General features: G+C 34.8%; 1 protein-coding gene across 13 annotated transcripts in view; it reads left to right on the top strand.

Moving 5' to 3' along the window:
- Positions 1 to 18,914, top strand: part of LOC140629666 (outer dynein arm-docking complex subunit 2-like) — a 172,821-nt gene that overhangs the window by 121,526 nt on the left and 32,381 nt on the right. For 12 of the 13 annotated variants that reach the window (XM_072819195.1, XM_072819196.1, XM_072819187.1 and 9 more), the window contains one exon: positions 15,722 to 15,836. In XM_072819195.1, the coding sequence (XP_072675296.1) occupies positions 15,722 to 15,836 (115 nt within the window). Of the gene's footprint in view, positions 1 to 5,291; positions 5,328 to 15,721; positions 15,837 to 18,914 lie in introns of those variants that run through there. The other variant, XM_072819199.1, reaches the window with a different exon arrangement.

The following is an 18,914-nucleotide window of genomic DNA, read 5'->3' on the forward strand; positions in this document are numbered from 1 at the left end:
CCCAGGGCGCGATCCTGGAGATCCGGGATCGAATCCCACTTCGGGCTCCCGGTGCATGGAGCCTGCTTCTCCCTCTGCCTATGTCTCTGCCTCTCTCTCTCTCTGACTATCATAAATGAATAAAAAATTAAAAAAAAAAAAGATTTGTAGTCTTTGCTAGTTTTTGTTGTTACTTAGAAAGCTTTGCATTCTTGTTTTATTCTAGTCATTGTCCTGTACCTGTACATTTTTCTACTGCCCTCTTTTTCCTTTCTGTTATGTCATATTTTGCTGCTTAGTTCCTCAGTTTTTACTGGTTATCTTTTAACTCCTATTTATTCTCTATATAATAGTAAGTGTATTCTGTTTTTTCTTTCCCTCTTTCTTTTCCTTCCCTTTACCTTTTTTTTTTTTTAAAGTAGGCTCATGACCCTGAGATCAAGATCTGAGCTTAATTCAAGAGTCAGATGATTAACTGGCTAAGCCACACAGGTGCCCCTTTACCTCCCATTTTTTAGTGCATTATTTCTACTTTGTCAAAACATATAATATTTGAACATTATTGTGTTCTTGTTTAGTCATATATATGTGTACATACACACGTGTACACACACTAATCAGTTTTTGCTGAAGTTTTTATCATATTTTAATTGTTTGGAATTCATCCTGTAGTAAAATCTTCATAAAGGATTCATGGGTGCAGAATTCCATAAGGTTTCAAATGTTTTACTTTTTTCTAATTTTTAGAGATATGATTGACAGTTTTAAAATTGTGTATATTTAAGGTATACAACGTTGTGTTTGATATAATGTACCTTGTGTAATAATTCCACAATCAAGCTAATTAGTGTATTACCTCACACAGTTATTCATTTATTTGGGTGTATGATAAGAACACTCAAGATATCAGTATACATTATTATTAGTCTAGTTACTGTTCTGTACCCTAGATCTCTGGAACTTAGGTACTTTAAAACTGAAACATTGTACATTTGACCCATTTCCTCCACCTAGCCCTGGTGACCACCATTACATTCTGTTTCTCTAAGTTCAACTTTGTAAAAAAGTTTTTTAGTTCCAGTATAGTTGACCTAGAGTGTTATATTAGTTTCAGGTGTACAATATAGTGATTCAACACTTCTATACATTATTCAATGCTCATCACATAAGTGTACTCTTTAATCCACATTACCTATTTTACCCATCCCCCCTTCCACTTCCTCTCTGGTAACCATCTATTATTCCCTATGGGTAAGAGTCTGTTTCTTGGTTTGTCTCTCTTTTTTTACCCTTTGTTCATTTGTTTCTGAAATTCCACATATGAGTGAAATCATATGGTATTTTTATTTCTCTTATTTTGCTTAGCATTATTCCCTTTAACTCCATCCATGTTGTTGCAAATGGCAAGATTTCATTCTTTTTATGTCTGAATAGTATTCCATTGTACATATATACCACATCTCTTCCATTTATCTATCAATGGACATCCAAGTTCAACTTTTTTAGATTCCACATATAAGTGATATCATGCAATATTTGTCTTTCTGTGTCAGGCTTATTTCACTTAGCATAATGTCTTCCAAATCCATCCATATCACAAATAGCAGTATTTCTTTTTTAAGGCCAAATAACATTCCATTATTTATATATATACTCACAATTTCTACTCATCTACTGATGGACACCTAGGTTGTTTCCATATCCTGACTATTATGAATAATGCTGTAATGAATGTGAGAGTGCAAGTATCTCTTTGAGATACTGAATTTCCTTCCTTTGCATATATACCCAAAAGTTGGATTGCTGGATCATACAATAGTTTATTTTTCATTTTGGGGGGAACCTTTATATTGTTTTCCATAATTACTGTACCAACTTACATTCCCACCAACATCGTGCAAGGGTTGTCTTTTCTCCACATCCTTGCAAACATTTTTTATCTCCTGTCTTTTGGGGAATAGATTTTTTAAGGAGTGAGGCAATAGTTCATTATAGCTTTGATATGCATTTTCCTGATGATTAGTGATGTTGAGCTGGTTTTATATACCTGTTGTCCATTTGTAGGTCTTTTCTGAAGAAATGTCTGTTCCTTTGCCCATTTTTTAAATAAAGGTGTTTGTTTGATTGCTACTGACTTATATGAACTCCTTATATATTTTGATTTTTAACTCCTCAGTTTATGGTTCACAAATATTTTCTCCTATTCCATAGATTGCCTCTTTGTGTAACTATTTCCTTTGCTGTGCAGACACACATGTGAATACCCACTGAAGCTATTTTCCTATGAATACTCAGAGGACAGCCTTGCTAGATATAAAATCTTTTATTCCCACTTTATTCACTGAAGTAAAAAAAAAATGCACCATTTTTTACTTGCTTCATAGCTTTTTTTTTTTTCTTGGAAGTCTGATTCTAGTCTAATTCTTTTATCTTTGTAAGTCATTTGATCTTTTTTTCTGGAGGCCTTGAGATTTTGAGGGAAGAGGGGTCTTTAGAAAACAATATTTTTATAGGTTTATCTCATAGTTGATTGCTAACTATTTGGTTAAACTGAAATAGAATTAATACAGGAAAGGCAGAAGGATAAATGCCTTTCCTTTCTTCGAAAAAAAGTCAAATTTCAGATATCTGAATTGTTAGGAGCCCTAGCAAACTCCAGTAGTGACAGTAAGGGCTATTTTGGGGATTTATTATGAACTCATGGGTTTTCATGATTTACTTCAGTCTCTACTGTTCTTTTATATGAAATGCCTGGCATACAGAATTCAAAACCTGCTAAAATCCTAATGTCCTAATAATGAATTATTTTTCATTACTTCAAAATAACCTTAAAATCTAAAGGTCGACTTTCAAATATAAGTGCTTACCCATAAGAGTTAAATTTCATTTTCTTTAGAAGATAAGAAAAGAGTGTTTCTATTAATATTCAGTAAATACCCAAGACTTTCAGAAATTTTAAGGAGCAATCTACCTAAATAATGTACTAATTTCCTGTAATTTATTCTATAAAATATTTTCCTTCCACACATTGTAAAATAAACATTTGCTGAACTGATTGTTACATGGTATAGTGTTATGTGATCATGTAATGAAAGACTCTTTTTATAAAACATGTACACAAGGATAGAATTAAAACTTACCATGGAATCTGTAACTCTAAATTTCCTGTCTTCTGTGGTTTAAACATAATTATGTTGCATTTACATCGTTTTTTCTTATTTTTACATTGGGTTTATTTGTTCTTTTTAAAAGAGGGGAAAAAGTAAAGCTACGCTTGTTTGTATACAAAAGAGATTTAATCTCTTTGTGGCTGCCCAAATATTTCTTTTACCACAGAACCAGTCTTTTGACCTTTTAGGGTTTATGCAAGACGTAAAATAGAGTATGTTTTATATATTTGTATCACTAAGAACATTTTTCCTGCTTTTCACGTTTTCTTTTTTGTTGTTTCTCATCTACATACTTTTAAAAGCACATGGATTTGCCTGATAACAAATGACAAATGCAAAGTAATTACGTGAATAATTTCATCTTCTGAATCTTCATTTTCTCATTTTAAAACAAGCTGTAGGGATTTTTGATTTGAAGATGATGTGGATTCTATTTATTCATATTATATATTTTATCCAGTTGTGATGTGTGCTTAGTTTAACACTGAATTAAATGAGCTGTTCAGTACCATTTCTTGTGATAGAAAGAATATATATCTGTGTATGGAAATTAAAACGCATTTTCAAACATTTATTTTGAGGAATGTAATATGTATAAAGGAAAGTACATGATGCAAATGTACATATTTGTAATGTACTGAAAAGGGAAGACTCCTATAACTGCAACCCAAGCCAAGAATATTGTCATTACCCTAAAAACTCCCTGGCTATTCCTCCTTACCGCAAGGTATCCACTGCCACCTCTCTTCACTCCGGGGAGCTCCCTTCTCTTGCCTTTTATGGCATTTCATATCTTGCTTTTGTTTTCATAATTCTTGAGAATGCCTCCTTGTATAGCTCAGTCCTGTCTCTACTTGGAAACAAATGGAAGCATAGTATGTATTTGTTTTGTCTGACTTTTTTTGTTCAAAATAATAGGTTATTTTAACACTTAATAAATGTTGTTAGGAACCTATCTAGTCAATTTGGGAGAGTGGAAATCCTAATAATATTGAGACTGCCAATCCACTAATATGGCATATGTCTCCATTTATTTAGGTCTTCTTTAATTTCAGTGACTGTTTAATATAGTTGTATATATTCAAGTATATCTTTGAGTATTCTTACAACCTTGTTAACTTTATTCTTTCTAATAAATTTTTATAGATTTTTTAAGGGTTTTTTACATATAGAATTATGTTATCTGCAAATAATGAGAATTTACTCTTTTCCCCCAATCTTTATGCTTTTTATTTCTTTTCCTTTGTTGAACAGGCCAGGACCTCTGTTACAGTGAGGTGAGCACATACATCTGTGTGCTGTCCTGAACTTGGGGAGAAAACATTCCATTTCTTACTGTTATGTATGCTACTAGTTGTAGGTTTTTTGTGGATGCCCTTTATCAGATTGAGGAAGTTCATTTATTCCCAGTTTGTTTTGGAGTTTGTTTTTTAAATCATAAATAGGTTTTGAATTTTGTAAAATGCTTTTTCTACAGCTTTTGAGAGTATCAGATAAATTTTCTTTGTTCTATTAACAACAAGGTGAATTTCATGAATTGATTTTTGAAGGTTGAGTCAAAGATTGAGTCAACCTTCCATTTTTTGGGTAAAATCACTGAGCATGTTATATTACCCTTTTCATTTATTCTTGGATTTTATTAGCTGGTGTTTCATATTCTATGTTTATATTGATGAGGTATGTTGGTTTATATTCTTCTTGTAATATTTTTGTCGAGTTTTAGCATATGGATTATGCTGGCCCTATAAACAAGTCAAAAGATCATCTTTCCTTTCTGTTTTCAAATAGAATTTGTGTAGGATTATATCTTAAATGTTTGATAGAATTCACCAGCAAAACCATCTGGACTTGGAGTTCTTTGTGGAAAGGACTTTTGTTGATGATGATTTATTTGTATCTGATGGTGTTAAAGGTAATTATGTGTCTTTAATAAATATGGTACTGTTTAGATTTTCCATGTCTTTTTGGACCAATTATGTCATTTGTTTCTCTCAATATATTTGTTTTCATTTAAGTTCAGTTAATTGGCACAAAGTTATTTATAATGTCCTTGTATTATTATTTTTATCGTTTTATCAGTTGTACGTTCTGTAATGATAGTAATATGTGTTCTCTCTCTTTTTGTGTCTCTTTTTTTATCAGTCCCTGATGCAGCTCAAGGACCATTTTTAATAACATGTGAGTTAAAAATGGTTTTTACATGTTAAATATTTACAAAACAAAGACTATGCAACAGAGATCATATGCTGCCTCCAAAGCCTACAATACTCACTGTTGTCTCCTTTCATAAGAAGTTTGTCAACTGTTACTTTAGTGGATTATCAGTATTATTCATCTTCTTTTTATTATTTTATTTTACTCATCTCAGGTTTAAGTTTTTGCTTTTTCTGCTCTCTTGAAGTAAAAGCTGTGATAGTTTACATTACAGGTCCATTCTTTGCCACTGTGGGCATTTAAAGCTATTATATATTTCCCTCTCAGTACCATTTTAGCACATCCCACAAATACGGTTTCTTTTTGTTTGATTCAAAATATTTCCTGAATTTCTTTGTGACTTCCCTTTGGCCCAAGGGTTATTTACAGGTGTTGCTTAATTTCCAAAAATTTGAGTATTTTCCAGAAACCATATCATGCTTGATTTGTAATTTAAGACCATGTCAGAGATGATATTCACTGAGATTTTAACTTTTCCACATTTAGCTTTATGGTCTGGCCATGTGGTCCATTTTTGTAAATATTCTCTTTGCATGGGATTTTGCATGTGCATTCTGCAGTTGTAGTGTTTTTAAAATGTTGATTAGGTCATGTTGGTTAAGTGTGTTGTTCAGTCTTCTGTATCTTTACAATTTTTTTTCCTATTCTATTACCCCTGAGAAAGAGGTGCTAAAATTGTTCACTACAGTTATAAATTTGTTTCTAGTTTTCTGTCAGTATTTGTAATTTCTTCCATTGACAATAAGAAACTGATTCCCATCTATACTTATCAGACTTCCCTCCCTGTATATAACCTGTCCTCCATGTTCACCCCTATCCTGTCCCCTTTGCAGATGCTGTTCTCATTCTGCTTTGGCTCTGATTCAACATGCCAGAATGCCCAGGTGCCTGCATGCTATGCTGTCTTTATCCTATTCAAGCTCTGGTACCCCATGCTGGACCACCTTTCCCTTTCACTCTTCATACTGCTTAGTCTCTTATTTCCCGAGCCAGACTTCGCACCCTGTTCAGGCTCATCATTACACAACAGGCTGATTCTCGAGGGGCTCTCTTTTTGCAAGGGTTCCACCTCCCCACTTGAGTTGTACTCCTAGGGGCTGCTCTGATTTAGAACTGGATACCACATTCCTGCTTTATCCTGCATGTAGAGATTCCTTCTTCATCTTCTTGGGCTTTAATACCCCATGCAGGGCCACTAAAGCACTTTACCTTCTACTGTGGTCCCTACATTGTTCTCCCACACATAATGATTTTGGGGCTGAATTATTCCGGGGGCACAGGGAAGGGGCTGTATCATTATTTTTGAAAGATATTTTTACTTGGTTTAGAAGTCTAGATGAACAGCATTTTTATTCCAGCACATTATAAATGCCATTTTCTTGTCTTTTTGTTTTCATTGTTTATTGTGAGAAGTCAGATTTTGTTTTTATTTTAATTCCCTATACCCGATGTGTCTTTTCTTTAGCTGGCTTTAAGACCTGCTTCTTAGCTTTGGATTTCAGCAGTTTGATTATGAAATGCTTAAGGTGTAGTTTTCTTTGTATTTTTTTCTGTTTAGGGTTCACTGAGCTTCTCAGACCTATGGATTAATGTCTTCCATCAATTTTAGAAAGACTTCAGTCATTGTCTTTGCATATATTCTTTGGTCTCATTCTCTCTTTCCCTCTTTTTTTCCTGAAATTCCAATTTGCACATGCTGTTTTATTTAATAATATTCCACAGACATTGAACTCTTATTTTTTCATTTTTTCTCCTTATGTTTCAGTTTGGATGCCTTTTCTTTAAATTCATATATTCCTTTCTCTACTAATTTCAGTTTGTTGTTAAGCCCATCTAATAAATTCTTCCTTTCTCATACTGCAGTTTTCAAGTCTAGCTTTTCCACTTGGTCTTTTTTACAATAGTTTTCGTGTCTCTGGTTGCAGAATTTTCTTTCTTTTGAAACCAATTATAAACATTTTTGAAAAATACATAATCTAAGTCAAATTATATAAATGCCTCTTAATCAGGCAACAACAAATTATTTTATACAATTAAAGGGTATCCAATTGGCAGATTATTGTTCAGTCTTTAGAGCTCCTACCCATACTATTAAAAACAAACAATTAGGAGCACCTAGGTGGCTCAGTGGGTTAAATGTCTGACTCTTGATTTCACTTCAGGTCATGATCTCAGGGTTATGAGGCTGACCCCATGTTCGGCTTCTCACTGGGTATGGAGCCTACTTAAGATTCTCTCTCTCCCTCTTTCTCTGCTCGTACCCCTGCTCTCTCCTTCTCTAAAAAAAAAGAAAAGAAAAGAAAAGAAAAGAAAACAAGAATCGTGCAAGTATGGACAGATAAATGGAATAAATTAGATAGGCTAAATAAATATATCTATATATAACTATATAACTACATATCAAAATTTAGGATATTATGACTGATATGAGGTTACATGTCATTGTGGTTTCGACTTGCATCTCTCTGGTGGTAGGTGATGTTGAAAATCTTTTCATGTGTCTCTTGGCCATCCGGATATCTTTGGAAATATCCTTTTTCAGGTACTGTGCCTATTTTTAATCAGATTATTTGTGGGCTTCAGTGTTGAATTGTATTCTTTTTTTTTAATTTTTTTTTTATTTATTTATGATAGTCACAGAGAGAGGGAGAGAAAGAGAGACAGGCAGAGGGAGAAGCAGGCTCCATGCACCGGGAGCCCGATGCGGGATTCGATCCCGGATCTCCAGGATCGCGCCCTGGGCCAAAGGCAGGCGCCAAACCGCTGCGCCACCCAGGGATCCCTGAATTGTATTCTTTAAATATTTTGTTATTAATCCCTTATCAGACGTGGTTTTTTCTTATTTAGTAGGTTGTCTTTTTATTTTATTGATAGTTCCCTTTGTTGTACAAAAGCTTTTTAGTTTGATGTAGTTGCAATATTCAGTTTTGCTTTTATGTCCATTGCCTGAGGAAACAGATCCACCATACTTAATATTTTTTTAAATTTTAGTATACTATCACAGAATGACCATAAAAAAGCTGGATCTCTACTTCCTTCTTATAGACAATTCAGGTAATTAACATATTTAAGTATAAGCAAAGTATATATTTTTTAAAGATTTTTATTTATTTATTCATGAGAATACACAGAGAGGAGAGAGAGAGGCAGAGACACAGGCAGAGAGAGAAGCAGGCTCCATTCTGAGAGCCCCATGTGGGACTCGATCCAGGGTCTCCAGGATCACACCCTGGGCTGCAGGCGGCACTAAACCACTGAGCCACCAGGGCTGCCCAGCAAAGTATATTATAAGAGAACAAAAGAAATATTCAAGTTTTACTATCTGGGGGTGTGGATGGCTATTCTAAGCATAAGTAAAAGATCAAAATCATAAAGAAAATAATTGATAGATCTAATTACACAGGATTTTAAATACTGAGGAAGAATGAAAATGAAAGAGAAGAAAAATTTCCTCTTCCACTGGAAATAACCAGTATAGTAACTTCTTACTCAACAAATTAGTGGTTAAAGGGAATAGATTAAACTTACTCTGCTTTTCTGTAGGATAACTGAGCCCCTAGGTGATGAGAGGAAGCTCTCTTTATTAAAGAATTCAGTCAATGAATGTAGTGGTTTTTTTAATTTTGTTTACTCTAACTCCCAATAAAATAATTATTTTAGGCAAGGATAATTAATAGATGCTAAAACTTTAAGGTAGGGAAGATGTTGTTAGGATAGGACCTTCTTGAAATTTTAGCTGCGAATTATATTATTTCTCTAATTCACTTACAAATGGTTTAGAAAAAATAAACACACATTTATACTGATAGATGACACTGGCAATGAGGTTTTGAAAGTTGTGTGTTATTCATGTTTATTTACCATTAAAAACTAAGTATGTTTGAAATATTCCATAATGAAGGAGAAAAAGAATTAAGGTGAAAAATTAAAGTTTTTGCATGTAGAGACAAAATTAAGATAGTTGCTGTTGCTGGTGGCTGGTAGTCTTATGATCTGTGTATGTGGAATCAAATTGACATAACTTTTATGGAGAATAGTCTGCTATTGTGTATTAAAAATTAAAATATACAAAATCTTTACTGAGCAATTCCATTTCTCAGTATGTGTCCTTAGAAAATAATCAGTGCATTGCAAAAGAATGCAAGGATGGCCTTTGCAATGTTATTTTTATTATTTTGCAAAACCAGAAAGAACCTAATTTCAATTAATAAAGGATCAGTTAACTATATTATGGTACATCAATATAGCAATACTTGTCATTAAAATGATTACTATGAATCTACGTTCATTTGCATTCATTGACACAGAAGCTCCATTACATATATTGAATTAAAAAGGCAGATTATAAAACAGAAGGGGTAGTGAATGGAATGGGTGTCTTGTCATTGTGGTAACCATAAGTATTAATATTTGTGTTGGTCCATTTTGCTCTCTCTTTTGGGCAAGCCATGCCTCAGCTGCTTTTCATACACTCATCTAAATCATGCTTTTTTTTTTTTCCAGGGAAGAAAGAAAAAATAAATTATGTTTTATTTGCATATCCAACCAACATACCACATATCATACAGAGTTGGTTAGGCACTCTACTTCTGCTTTCTCATTGGGTAATAAAAGTGTTGGAGTATATGTTCTCTAGGATCCAATATTAATATTGTATGCATGTAACAACTACTGAGTAACTTTCATTTAGTGTTTACTGAAAATGACTAGTTCTTCATGCCAGGGACTGCACTAGGTACCAGAACACTGTTTTCTGTAGCCCTGTGCTAGCTTCTCTCACCCCTGCAGGGGTACTGCCGCATGTTACTGTTGCATGGACAGCCTCCTTGCACCGCCCCCCCGCCACTCGTCTATCCCACCACACTTCTCTGGTTTATTTTTTTTCCAGTCACTTTAATAGTTCATATAATGTGCCAGGTTGCTCTTTTATTCTGTGTCTTTTCCCAAAAGAATATTAGCTCCATGAGAGCAGGGATTTCAGTTTGCTTTCAAGGTGGAAATATCCCCAGTGCCTCAAAAATTACCTGGCACCTAGTGGGCACTCTCTTAATATTTACTGTAAGAATGATTTTTTTTTCCCCTGAGAAAATGTTTCTGGGACTTTTCTAATCATATTGTTTACACAACTATAAAAGGATAGGTTATCATTCTATACTACCAGGGCCAAGAAATTCTGGGACATAACTTTCCAGAGTTTGTCATGTTCACTTTTTTTCTTCAAATTTGGTCTCCCGTAGAATCTCTAATATTTAGAGAGATAAACATAAAAACATTGAGAATCATTATAAAAAAGTAAAATTCTTTTCTAATTGTAGCTTTTCATCGGTGACCATTTAATTCTTTTTTTTTAAGGTTTTATTTATTTATTCATGAGAGATAGAGAGAGGCAGAGACACAGGCAGAGGGAGAAGTAGGCTCCCTGCGAGGAATCCAATATGGGACTCGATCCCAGGACTCTGGGGTCACTATCTGAGCCAAAGGCAGATGCTCAAACACTGTGCCACCCAGGTGTCCCTGACCACTTAATTCTGACATCCTTTTCATGTTTCCATTTTTACTGAGTTGCCAACTTGATTTTAAAATCTATAGATTTCAGTTGCATCCTCTAACAAGGTGTAAGAATAACATGTTCTCTCAGGTCAACCACCTTTATTGTGAGCCATCACGAGATAATAATATTTACCAGTGTACTTTTCAGTGAAAATTGTGAGATTTTTAGAAATCATGTAAAATTATGGTTTCAATATAGTTCTGTTGACATTGCCAGAAAGAAACTCTACAACCTTGGCTATGCCTACTCTGTGGGCACAGACACTTCACTTTTGTTGATATACATGTCCTCAGTGGGCAGGCAAGCCAGCCAACCTTCTTAACAATCTTGGCAAATGTTACCATAACAACAACAACAAAAACCCCTAAGAAACATAACAAGCAGCTACATCATTTTTAGTTTGTTTGGGTTTGTTTAATAGAGTATGAATATGTATTCATCTTTCTAGAACTATTATTTTGCCAGCCACACAGTTTGACTTCTACGATAAAGTTGAAGATTTTGAAAACACAATTCAGTTTTGTGTTTATAATGTCAAAGAATTAATGTAAAATTCAATTGATAATCAAAATGAGAAGAGCTTACTTACTACTGAAAACGAATTCAGAACAAGCTGCTAATCAGATTTAAAAAACTATACAAAAGGAGATAAACCCATTTGCAATGGCCTGTGGGTGTAAACTAATGCTACCTATAAACCCATTGCTGTATATGCAAAAAGCGATAAAGTTCAAAGAAATTTTATGAAAACGCACCTTCGACTTTCAAATGGAAGATTATTCCAATGGTTAGATTTAGAACTTGAACATGTACTTTGAAAGAATGAGGTTAGAAATGAATGTATTTGTGTTGGGAGAGATTTTAGATTCATGGAGCAAAGACTATCTTGTTTTGGATCTGGTATAGGGAAAGGCTCACAGTTGAGAGACTTTCTGTAGCCTGTCAGTAAACTATTGTGTCCTCTTTGTGTTCATATGGAACCCCATGCACCCATCTACTGTATTTATCATAATGGATTATAACGGTTTATCTCCCTCACTAGACTGTACTTTCCTGAAGGACAGTTAAAATCCTATTTGTAGATTCCATGTTTGTGACTTCACATCCCTGCTAAAATTTATTTGTAACCTCCAAAGCAGTACAGCACTTTTGCTGTCATTCACAGACATGCACAGAGCAGGAACAGTTTAAGTCACCTCATGCACCTGTTCAGCCGATACTGAACAGAGGGCCAGGCTCTGTCTTCTTGTTTCAGCTCTTCTACTGTAAACAAGCATCTTTTTTTACAACCTGTGTCATGCCACATGCTTCACATTTTTGTGTTTTGAGTTGGTTATGTTGCTGCTTAACATGGTCCCTAAGCAGAGGGAAAGAGCCATCTGGTCTAATGTTCCCAAGCGCAAGAAGATTATAACATGCCTTACACAGAAACTACAGGTGTTAGGAAGCTTTGCTCAGGATGAATGGCAGTGCTGCTGGCCATGGGCTGGTTCAATGTTTTTTTTTTTTTTTTTAATTTTTTTTTCTTTTTTTATTTATTTATGATAGTCACAGAGAGAGAGAGAGGCAGAGACACAGGCAGAGGGAGAAGCAGGCTCCATGCACCGGGAGCCCGACGTGGGATTCGATTCCGGGTCTCCAGGATCGCGCCCTGGGCCAAAGGCAGGCGCCAAACCACTGCGCCACCCAGGGATCCCGGGCTGGTTCAATGTTAATGAATCAACAATATATATTAAACAAGGTGCTTTAAACAGAAACACACATAGAACATGGTTATAGATCATTTGACAAAAATGTTCTGAACAGAGGCTCTCAGGGACAATTGTATTTCTCCCTGGGAGAACCAGGAGCAATGGTTCAGTGTTGATTAATTCCCTGTTTGCAATGACTTTATAGAACATAACTACCCCCCAAGTAACGAGAGTTGACTGTATATGTTATTTCTGTATGCTTAGCACTTAGTGTTTCGTGGATGGCACAAGAGTTTTATAAGCAAATGCCCAAATATAGGAAATTGGGAAGAATAAATCAGCTTATTGAAAATGATAACTACTGAGTTCAGGAATCAGGGTTTTAATACCACAGGGGTAATGGGAAGCCATTGGAAAGTTTCTCTGGGAATTGCAGGCATTGATTAAATGTGCGAGGTGGTGTGATGAACAGACTGAATAAACCTGGGGACCTGCTCTCAAGGAGCCACTACAGAAGCTCCAAAAGGTCCTTTAGGAAGATCAATTTCACAGGAATTATAGGATGGATAGAATTGAGAGAAATTGAAGACCCCAAACCAAGGGTGCAGCTACAATAGCCATCCTGATATGATGTGGTAAAGATCAGAATTAGGGCGCTGGCAGGTGGAAGGGGGAAGTAAGGGCACATACTTGGCGCTTTTTTTAAGATTTTATTTATTTGAGATAGACCATGTGCAGGGGGGCAGGGGGAGGGACAAAGGGGGAGGAGATCTCAGGCAGACTCACAGACACTGTGCTGAGTGTGGGTCTGACCTGGGCTCAATCTTATCACCCTGAGATCTTGACCTGAGCCAAAATCAAGAGTCAGACACTCATCCAATTGAGCCATCCAGGCGCCCTGATACTTGACTTATTGTGAAGTAAAAATCAGCAGTAAATAACTTGATACAGAGAATGAGGGAGTTGGGAGGGCCAGTTAAATCCTATAGTCTGCTACCGCCTGACTTTGTTAGTTCCTGTGCTTGCAAATGTGTGTCAATCACGTTTCCCCTCATCTAAGGTTATTACTCTGTGCTGTGCTGAGTCTTCTTTTTTTTTTTTAATTTATGATAGTCATACAGAGAGAGAGAGAGAGAGGCAGAGACACAGGCAGAGGGAGAAGCAGGCTCCATGCACTGGGAGCCTGACGTGGGATTTGATCCTGGGTCTCCAGAATTGCACCCTGGGCCAAAGGCAGGTGCCAAACCGCTGCACCACCCAGGGATCCCCTGTGCTGAGTCTTCTAAGGCACCAGTGATGAAGCCACAATCCTCATCTGTTACAACTAAGCAGCTAATGAATTAATTGCCTAAGGTTTTGGGTGATGATTAGGGACAATAGATGTAGTTTTATAATTAATAGTGAATTTTTATAGCTAATTGTGAAATTTTGTCAGAGGGGTGGGAGTCCAGAACACACCGAATTATCCCTTTAAAAGAAACCTGAAAAGATGTGCCATGCAAATGATTTCTGCTCTAATGTCAAGTTATGTCCAGCACTGTCCAGTTAAATATTACCAATGCAAATTTTACTGCTACATTTGCAAGAGGGTAGGACAGACCTATTGTTCACTGAGAAATTAATTGCATGTGAAAAAAATAGACCCAAGGATTAGTATCAATTATGCTTTCAGTGGCATATGTAAGGCAGTAAGATTGTTTAATTTTGTAAAGTAAATCATTCATTATGAAGTGCTTGGTATCTTTCTTTACATTTTCCATCAGTTGAGAAATAAAACTTTTTCTCTCAGCATGATATCGACAGAGAGCTTTACAGTTTGGAAAGCTATTTAGTTAAACTTTGTGTTAAAATACTTTCTCAGTGTGCTTCTTTCTTATTAAAAGTCATTTTCTAAAGAGACAATTTGTATCTTACTACAGGCTGTTTGCATTACCAGCTATTTTATAAGGTTATGCAAGCCTGGTATCATATTTGGACCAGTTGAAATAATTTTTTTTTTCCTGGCCAACTCATCTCCAATATGATATGTAGTTGTCTTTATGTCAGTTTTCAAGAGATAATTTGAATGGTCTTCTAAACTAGTAGTATTTATTCTGTCTGTGGCTAAATACTACATGTGTTTTACTCAAGATTAAAAATCAAAGGAGTTTTGATGTTCTTTATCTTTTTTCATCTGTTTTGAGTTTAACATATCTTTCTGAACAAAGCCATGTTTGTAAAGGATATTAAGTTTTGTTTGGCCATCTTCTCAACTGCAAGTGTACTCAATGGACCTTAATGCAAGGTTATGCTCCCTGGACTGATTGATATATAAACAGAAGACAGATGGTGTAGAGATGACTCTGATGATAATTCATTTTTCAGCTAGTCATGAAGATATTTTGATTACAGTGTGTTTAAGTAATTATAACACAGTCTGCAATGTTAGTCTTGCTGAGAAGGGAGCACATGGAAAACAAGTTACGTGTTATCCATGCCTAACAAAGGGTGCACTGTGGTGTAATGATTTTAATTCCTAATGCTAGATTAGGACTGGCAGAGTTTAAAATATGTCATATAGTAAGGTAAGTCAATTAAGGGTAGACCAAATAAAAAAGGTAACTTCACAGTTTTCAGGCATAAATATTTGTTTTGGAAAGTATATAGATGTTACTATATAAAGGAACTAGTATTTTGACATTTAGGTAACAGTCTGTGTACAACTCATTAAAAAATTACATGGCTTGATTTTACATTTGCGTGAATCATAATTATCCCAGAGCTTGCTTTCTGTGTCATGAATTTAAAACTGAAATCAGAGAGCTTACAGTTTAGTAGCACATTCTATTCCTGCTGTTAAAGTTTTTTTTTAAGTAGGCTCCACATCCAGGGTGGAGCCCAACATGGGGCCTGAACTCAGGACCCTGAGATTAAAACCAAGCTGAAACCAAGATTTGGCTGCTTAACCCACTGAGCCACCCAGACTCCCCGGCTGTTGTTAGTTTTGAAAAAAAAAAAATCTAAGCCAAATGTCACAAGGAGAAAAATAATTAGAGTTGTGTGGATAGATAGGCCACTTAAGTTTCATTCCTAAATACTAATTACAGTTTATACTTCTGTTTTTGGTCTCACATTAGAATAATTGATCGATTAGATGGAGTTCGTTTGCTATGGTCCCTGCTGAAAAATCCTCATCCAGATGTGAAGGCCAGCGCAGCTTGGGCCCTCTGTCCCTGCATCCAAAACGCTAAGGTAAGAACAGACTACAAATCAATCCCTTCTTGAATCTCTAATATTATATTGAATAATGTCATCACAGGTCACTAGTTGCTTTCGACTTATTTTTGGTCTGATTTATCTAGCAGAAAAGAGTACTGAATGTTTGTGCCAAAATAATTTTTGAGCAATGTCTTTTCCTGGTTAGTTTTTAAATGCCAAATGAAACTAGGCTCAGGTGGCAGCGCTTACCGTGTTCTACCTGGCTGGTGCAATTGAAACAGGTATGTCAGGTAAGTCAAGAGGAAGAAAAGTTGACTGTTCTTATCTCTTGGGTGATAAGAAAATTGTCTGTATATACCTACTACTTTAAGAAACATAAAATTACTTCTATCTTATTTATATAGCTTGAAATATGACAGTGAAAGATCGTTAAGTTCTTTGTTACTTTGAAAAAGTAAAATACAAAGAACCAAGGATTAGCATCAATTAAAATAATTAAAATAAAGTAAAATTATTTCATGAATCCCACTTTTCTTAGCTTCAATAAATACTGGATATAAAACCCATAAATAAAATTTTTACATGACAAAAAAAAGGCTGAACTGGAAGTCTTTTAGCTCTTTTGTAAATTTATTATTTTCTTTAAAGATCTCTTTTCAGCTTGATTTAAAAAATCTAAAGGATTTTACTCCTATAATAAATTTAACATGACTCTAAATATCATTGTAAATATTTGTGACTAGAAATAATCTTTTGTAAAAAGTGAATTGTGATGTGTATTGATAATAGAAGAAATCTATTACAGACTGGTCAATGAGCTATTTTTTATATAAGAGCAAAATAAGTGTAATAAAACATAAAGATAAAAACACCTCAAGTGTCAACCTACATGAAAATGAACAACAGGATGATACTATGATCATACAACGCAGTAGTGAGAAACAAATGTATTTCAGTAATGTATTCATCAATATCAATACATCTTATAAATATATTGAGCAAAAATACCAAGTTTCAGAAGTAGATATATAACATAATTCCTATTCTTTAAGGTCCACAAAAATTTTTTAAATGTAAAACGTAAATGATAGTATTTAGGGATCATTTAGGGATCAAGAAAGAGTCCACTAAGGAAATATCACTACATATCCTTGATATCGATAAGCCAGTATTAAGAAGCAGAATTAACTTCAGAGGAAACAGATAACATAAGGAATATAATATGAAATTTTAAAAACTTATATCCTCGGAATGACCCAAGGGGAATACTATACCCAAAAAGGCTGTTATATTAAAAAAAAAGATACGTTCATAGATTAACAAAGGCTTTTTGGAGATTAAATATAGATTTGGTGTGGCATCTGGGTGGCTTAGTTGGTTGGACATCTGGCTCTTGATTTCAGCTCAGGTCATGATCTCAGAGTCCTCGGATCAAGCCTCATGTCAGGTTCCAAGCTCAGTGGGAATCTGCTTGAGGATTCCCTCCCTTTCCATCTCCCTCTGCCCTTTCCTCCCTCTAATAAATACATAAACAAATCTTAAAAATATATAGTTTTGGCAAAACAATAAATTTAATAGAAGAGACAAATACTAGATATGATTGAGTAATTATCTGAAAGATAAAGTCTAGTAAATAAGAATGCAAAGTAAAAGTAAAAAGAAAGTAGGCTGGTGATGGGGGAAAGTTTGAAAATATAGCACAAGAAAATACACAAAAGGAAAGAGAGCAATTGAAATAAAGAAAAATCATCATTTAAAAAATGGAGGGAAGATTCTGTAAAGTGAAGAGTTAAAGATTGTAGTCTTCAGATTGAAAAGATCCACTTAGTGCCAAGCAGGAAGAACAAAGACAGTTATCTATACCTTGACATAAATTCAGATTGGACATTTCCAGAAAATTAGAGGAAGGGAAAAAATTACATAAGAACAAGGATCACACCAGTATTAGACTTAACATCATTCACAATAAATTGTAAAAGAAAATGGAACAAATCCTTCACTGTCTTTAGAGGAAAGTATTTTTATCCTGGAATTCTATATCCTATAAAAACTAGCATTCAAGTGAGTATAGAGTAAGGACAGAATAAAGACATTTTTCTTTCAGAAATGTCAAGACTCAGGAAGCTTATTCCCCATAAACCTTTTCTGGAACAAAACCCCAACAACTTTAGACTATTTTCCAGCAAAACAAAACATTCTTTAAAAAAGAGAATAGCATTTGTTATAGAAACAATAATAAGCAAATAACTCACTGGAATTTATAGGTAAATATAAATTTTTGTTGATAATATGTCTCTCAAATTTTAGAAAATTTCTAAGAAAGAATTTAAAATTAATGACATAAAATAAAATAAAGGCAGATAATATTATCACAGTAGCAATCTGAATCTAAATTACTAGATGATTCAAAAAATGTATTGGGATCCCTGGGTGGCACAGCGGTTTGGCGCCTGCCTTTGGCCCAGGGCGCGATCCTGGAGACCCGGGATCGAATCCCACATCGGGCTCCCGGTGCATGGAGCCTGCTTCTCCCTCTGCCTATGTCTCTGCCTCTTTTTCTCTCTCTGTGACTATCATAAATAAATTTTAAAAAATTTTTTAAAAATTTAAAAAAATGTATTAGGTAGTGTAAAGTAACAGGTAAACACATATTAAAAGTCTTTACTTTTCCCAGAGAAGGATGCTGTGGATACTGGTTCATTCCCAATCATCACCAAAAATATAAACTTAAATACAGAATTTAATTTTGTTTTATGATGAGATACCATTTTGTATATAGATTAACAGTTCTACATAGTGCTGTTATGTGTAAATTATGTCCTTTATTCTCATGGATTTTAATTACAAATTTGCCTATTTACAAATTTGCCTATTTATCTTATTATCTGTAATAAGACATTCTGTAAGAGACACACCAGTATTTTCATTTTCATCATTCCTGCCCAGGATTTCTGTCCTGAATATCTGACTATTCTAGCAACCTAAACTGAACCACACTCAAACTAAACACAACCCATCATGCTTGTCTTTTAGCCCCTGGCCCCAAGTCCTACATTGGATCCAAGCCTCCATAAAGAGCTCCTACTTTTCCATTTCTATTGAATCTTCCCT

Source organism: Canis lupus (assembly GCF_048164855.1).
Source record: "Canis lupus baileyi chromosome 34 unlocalized genomic scaffold, mCanLup2.hap1 SUPER_34_unloc_1, whole genome shotgun sequence".
NCBI classification, from domain to species: Eukaryota; Metazoa; Chordata; class Mammalia; order Carnivora; family Canidae; genus Canis; species Canis lupus.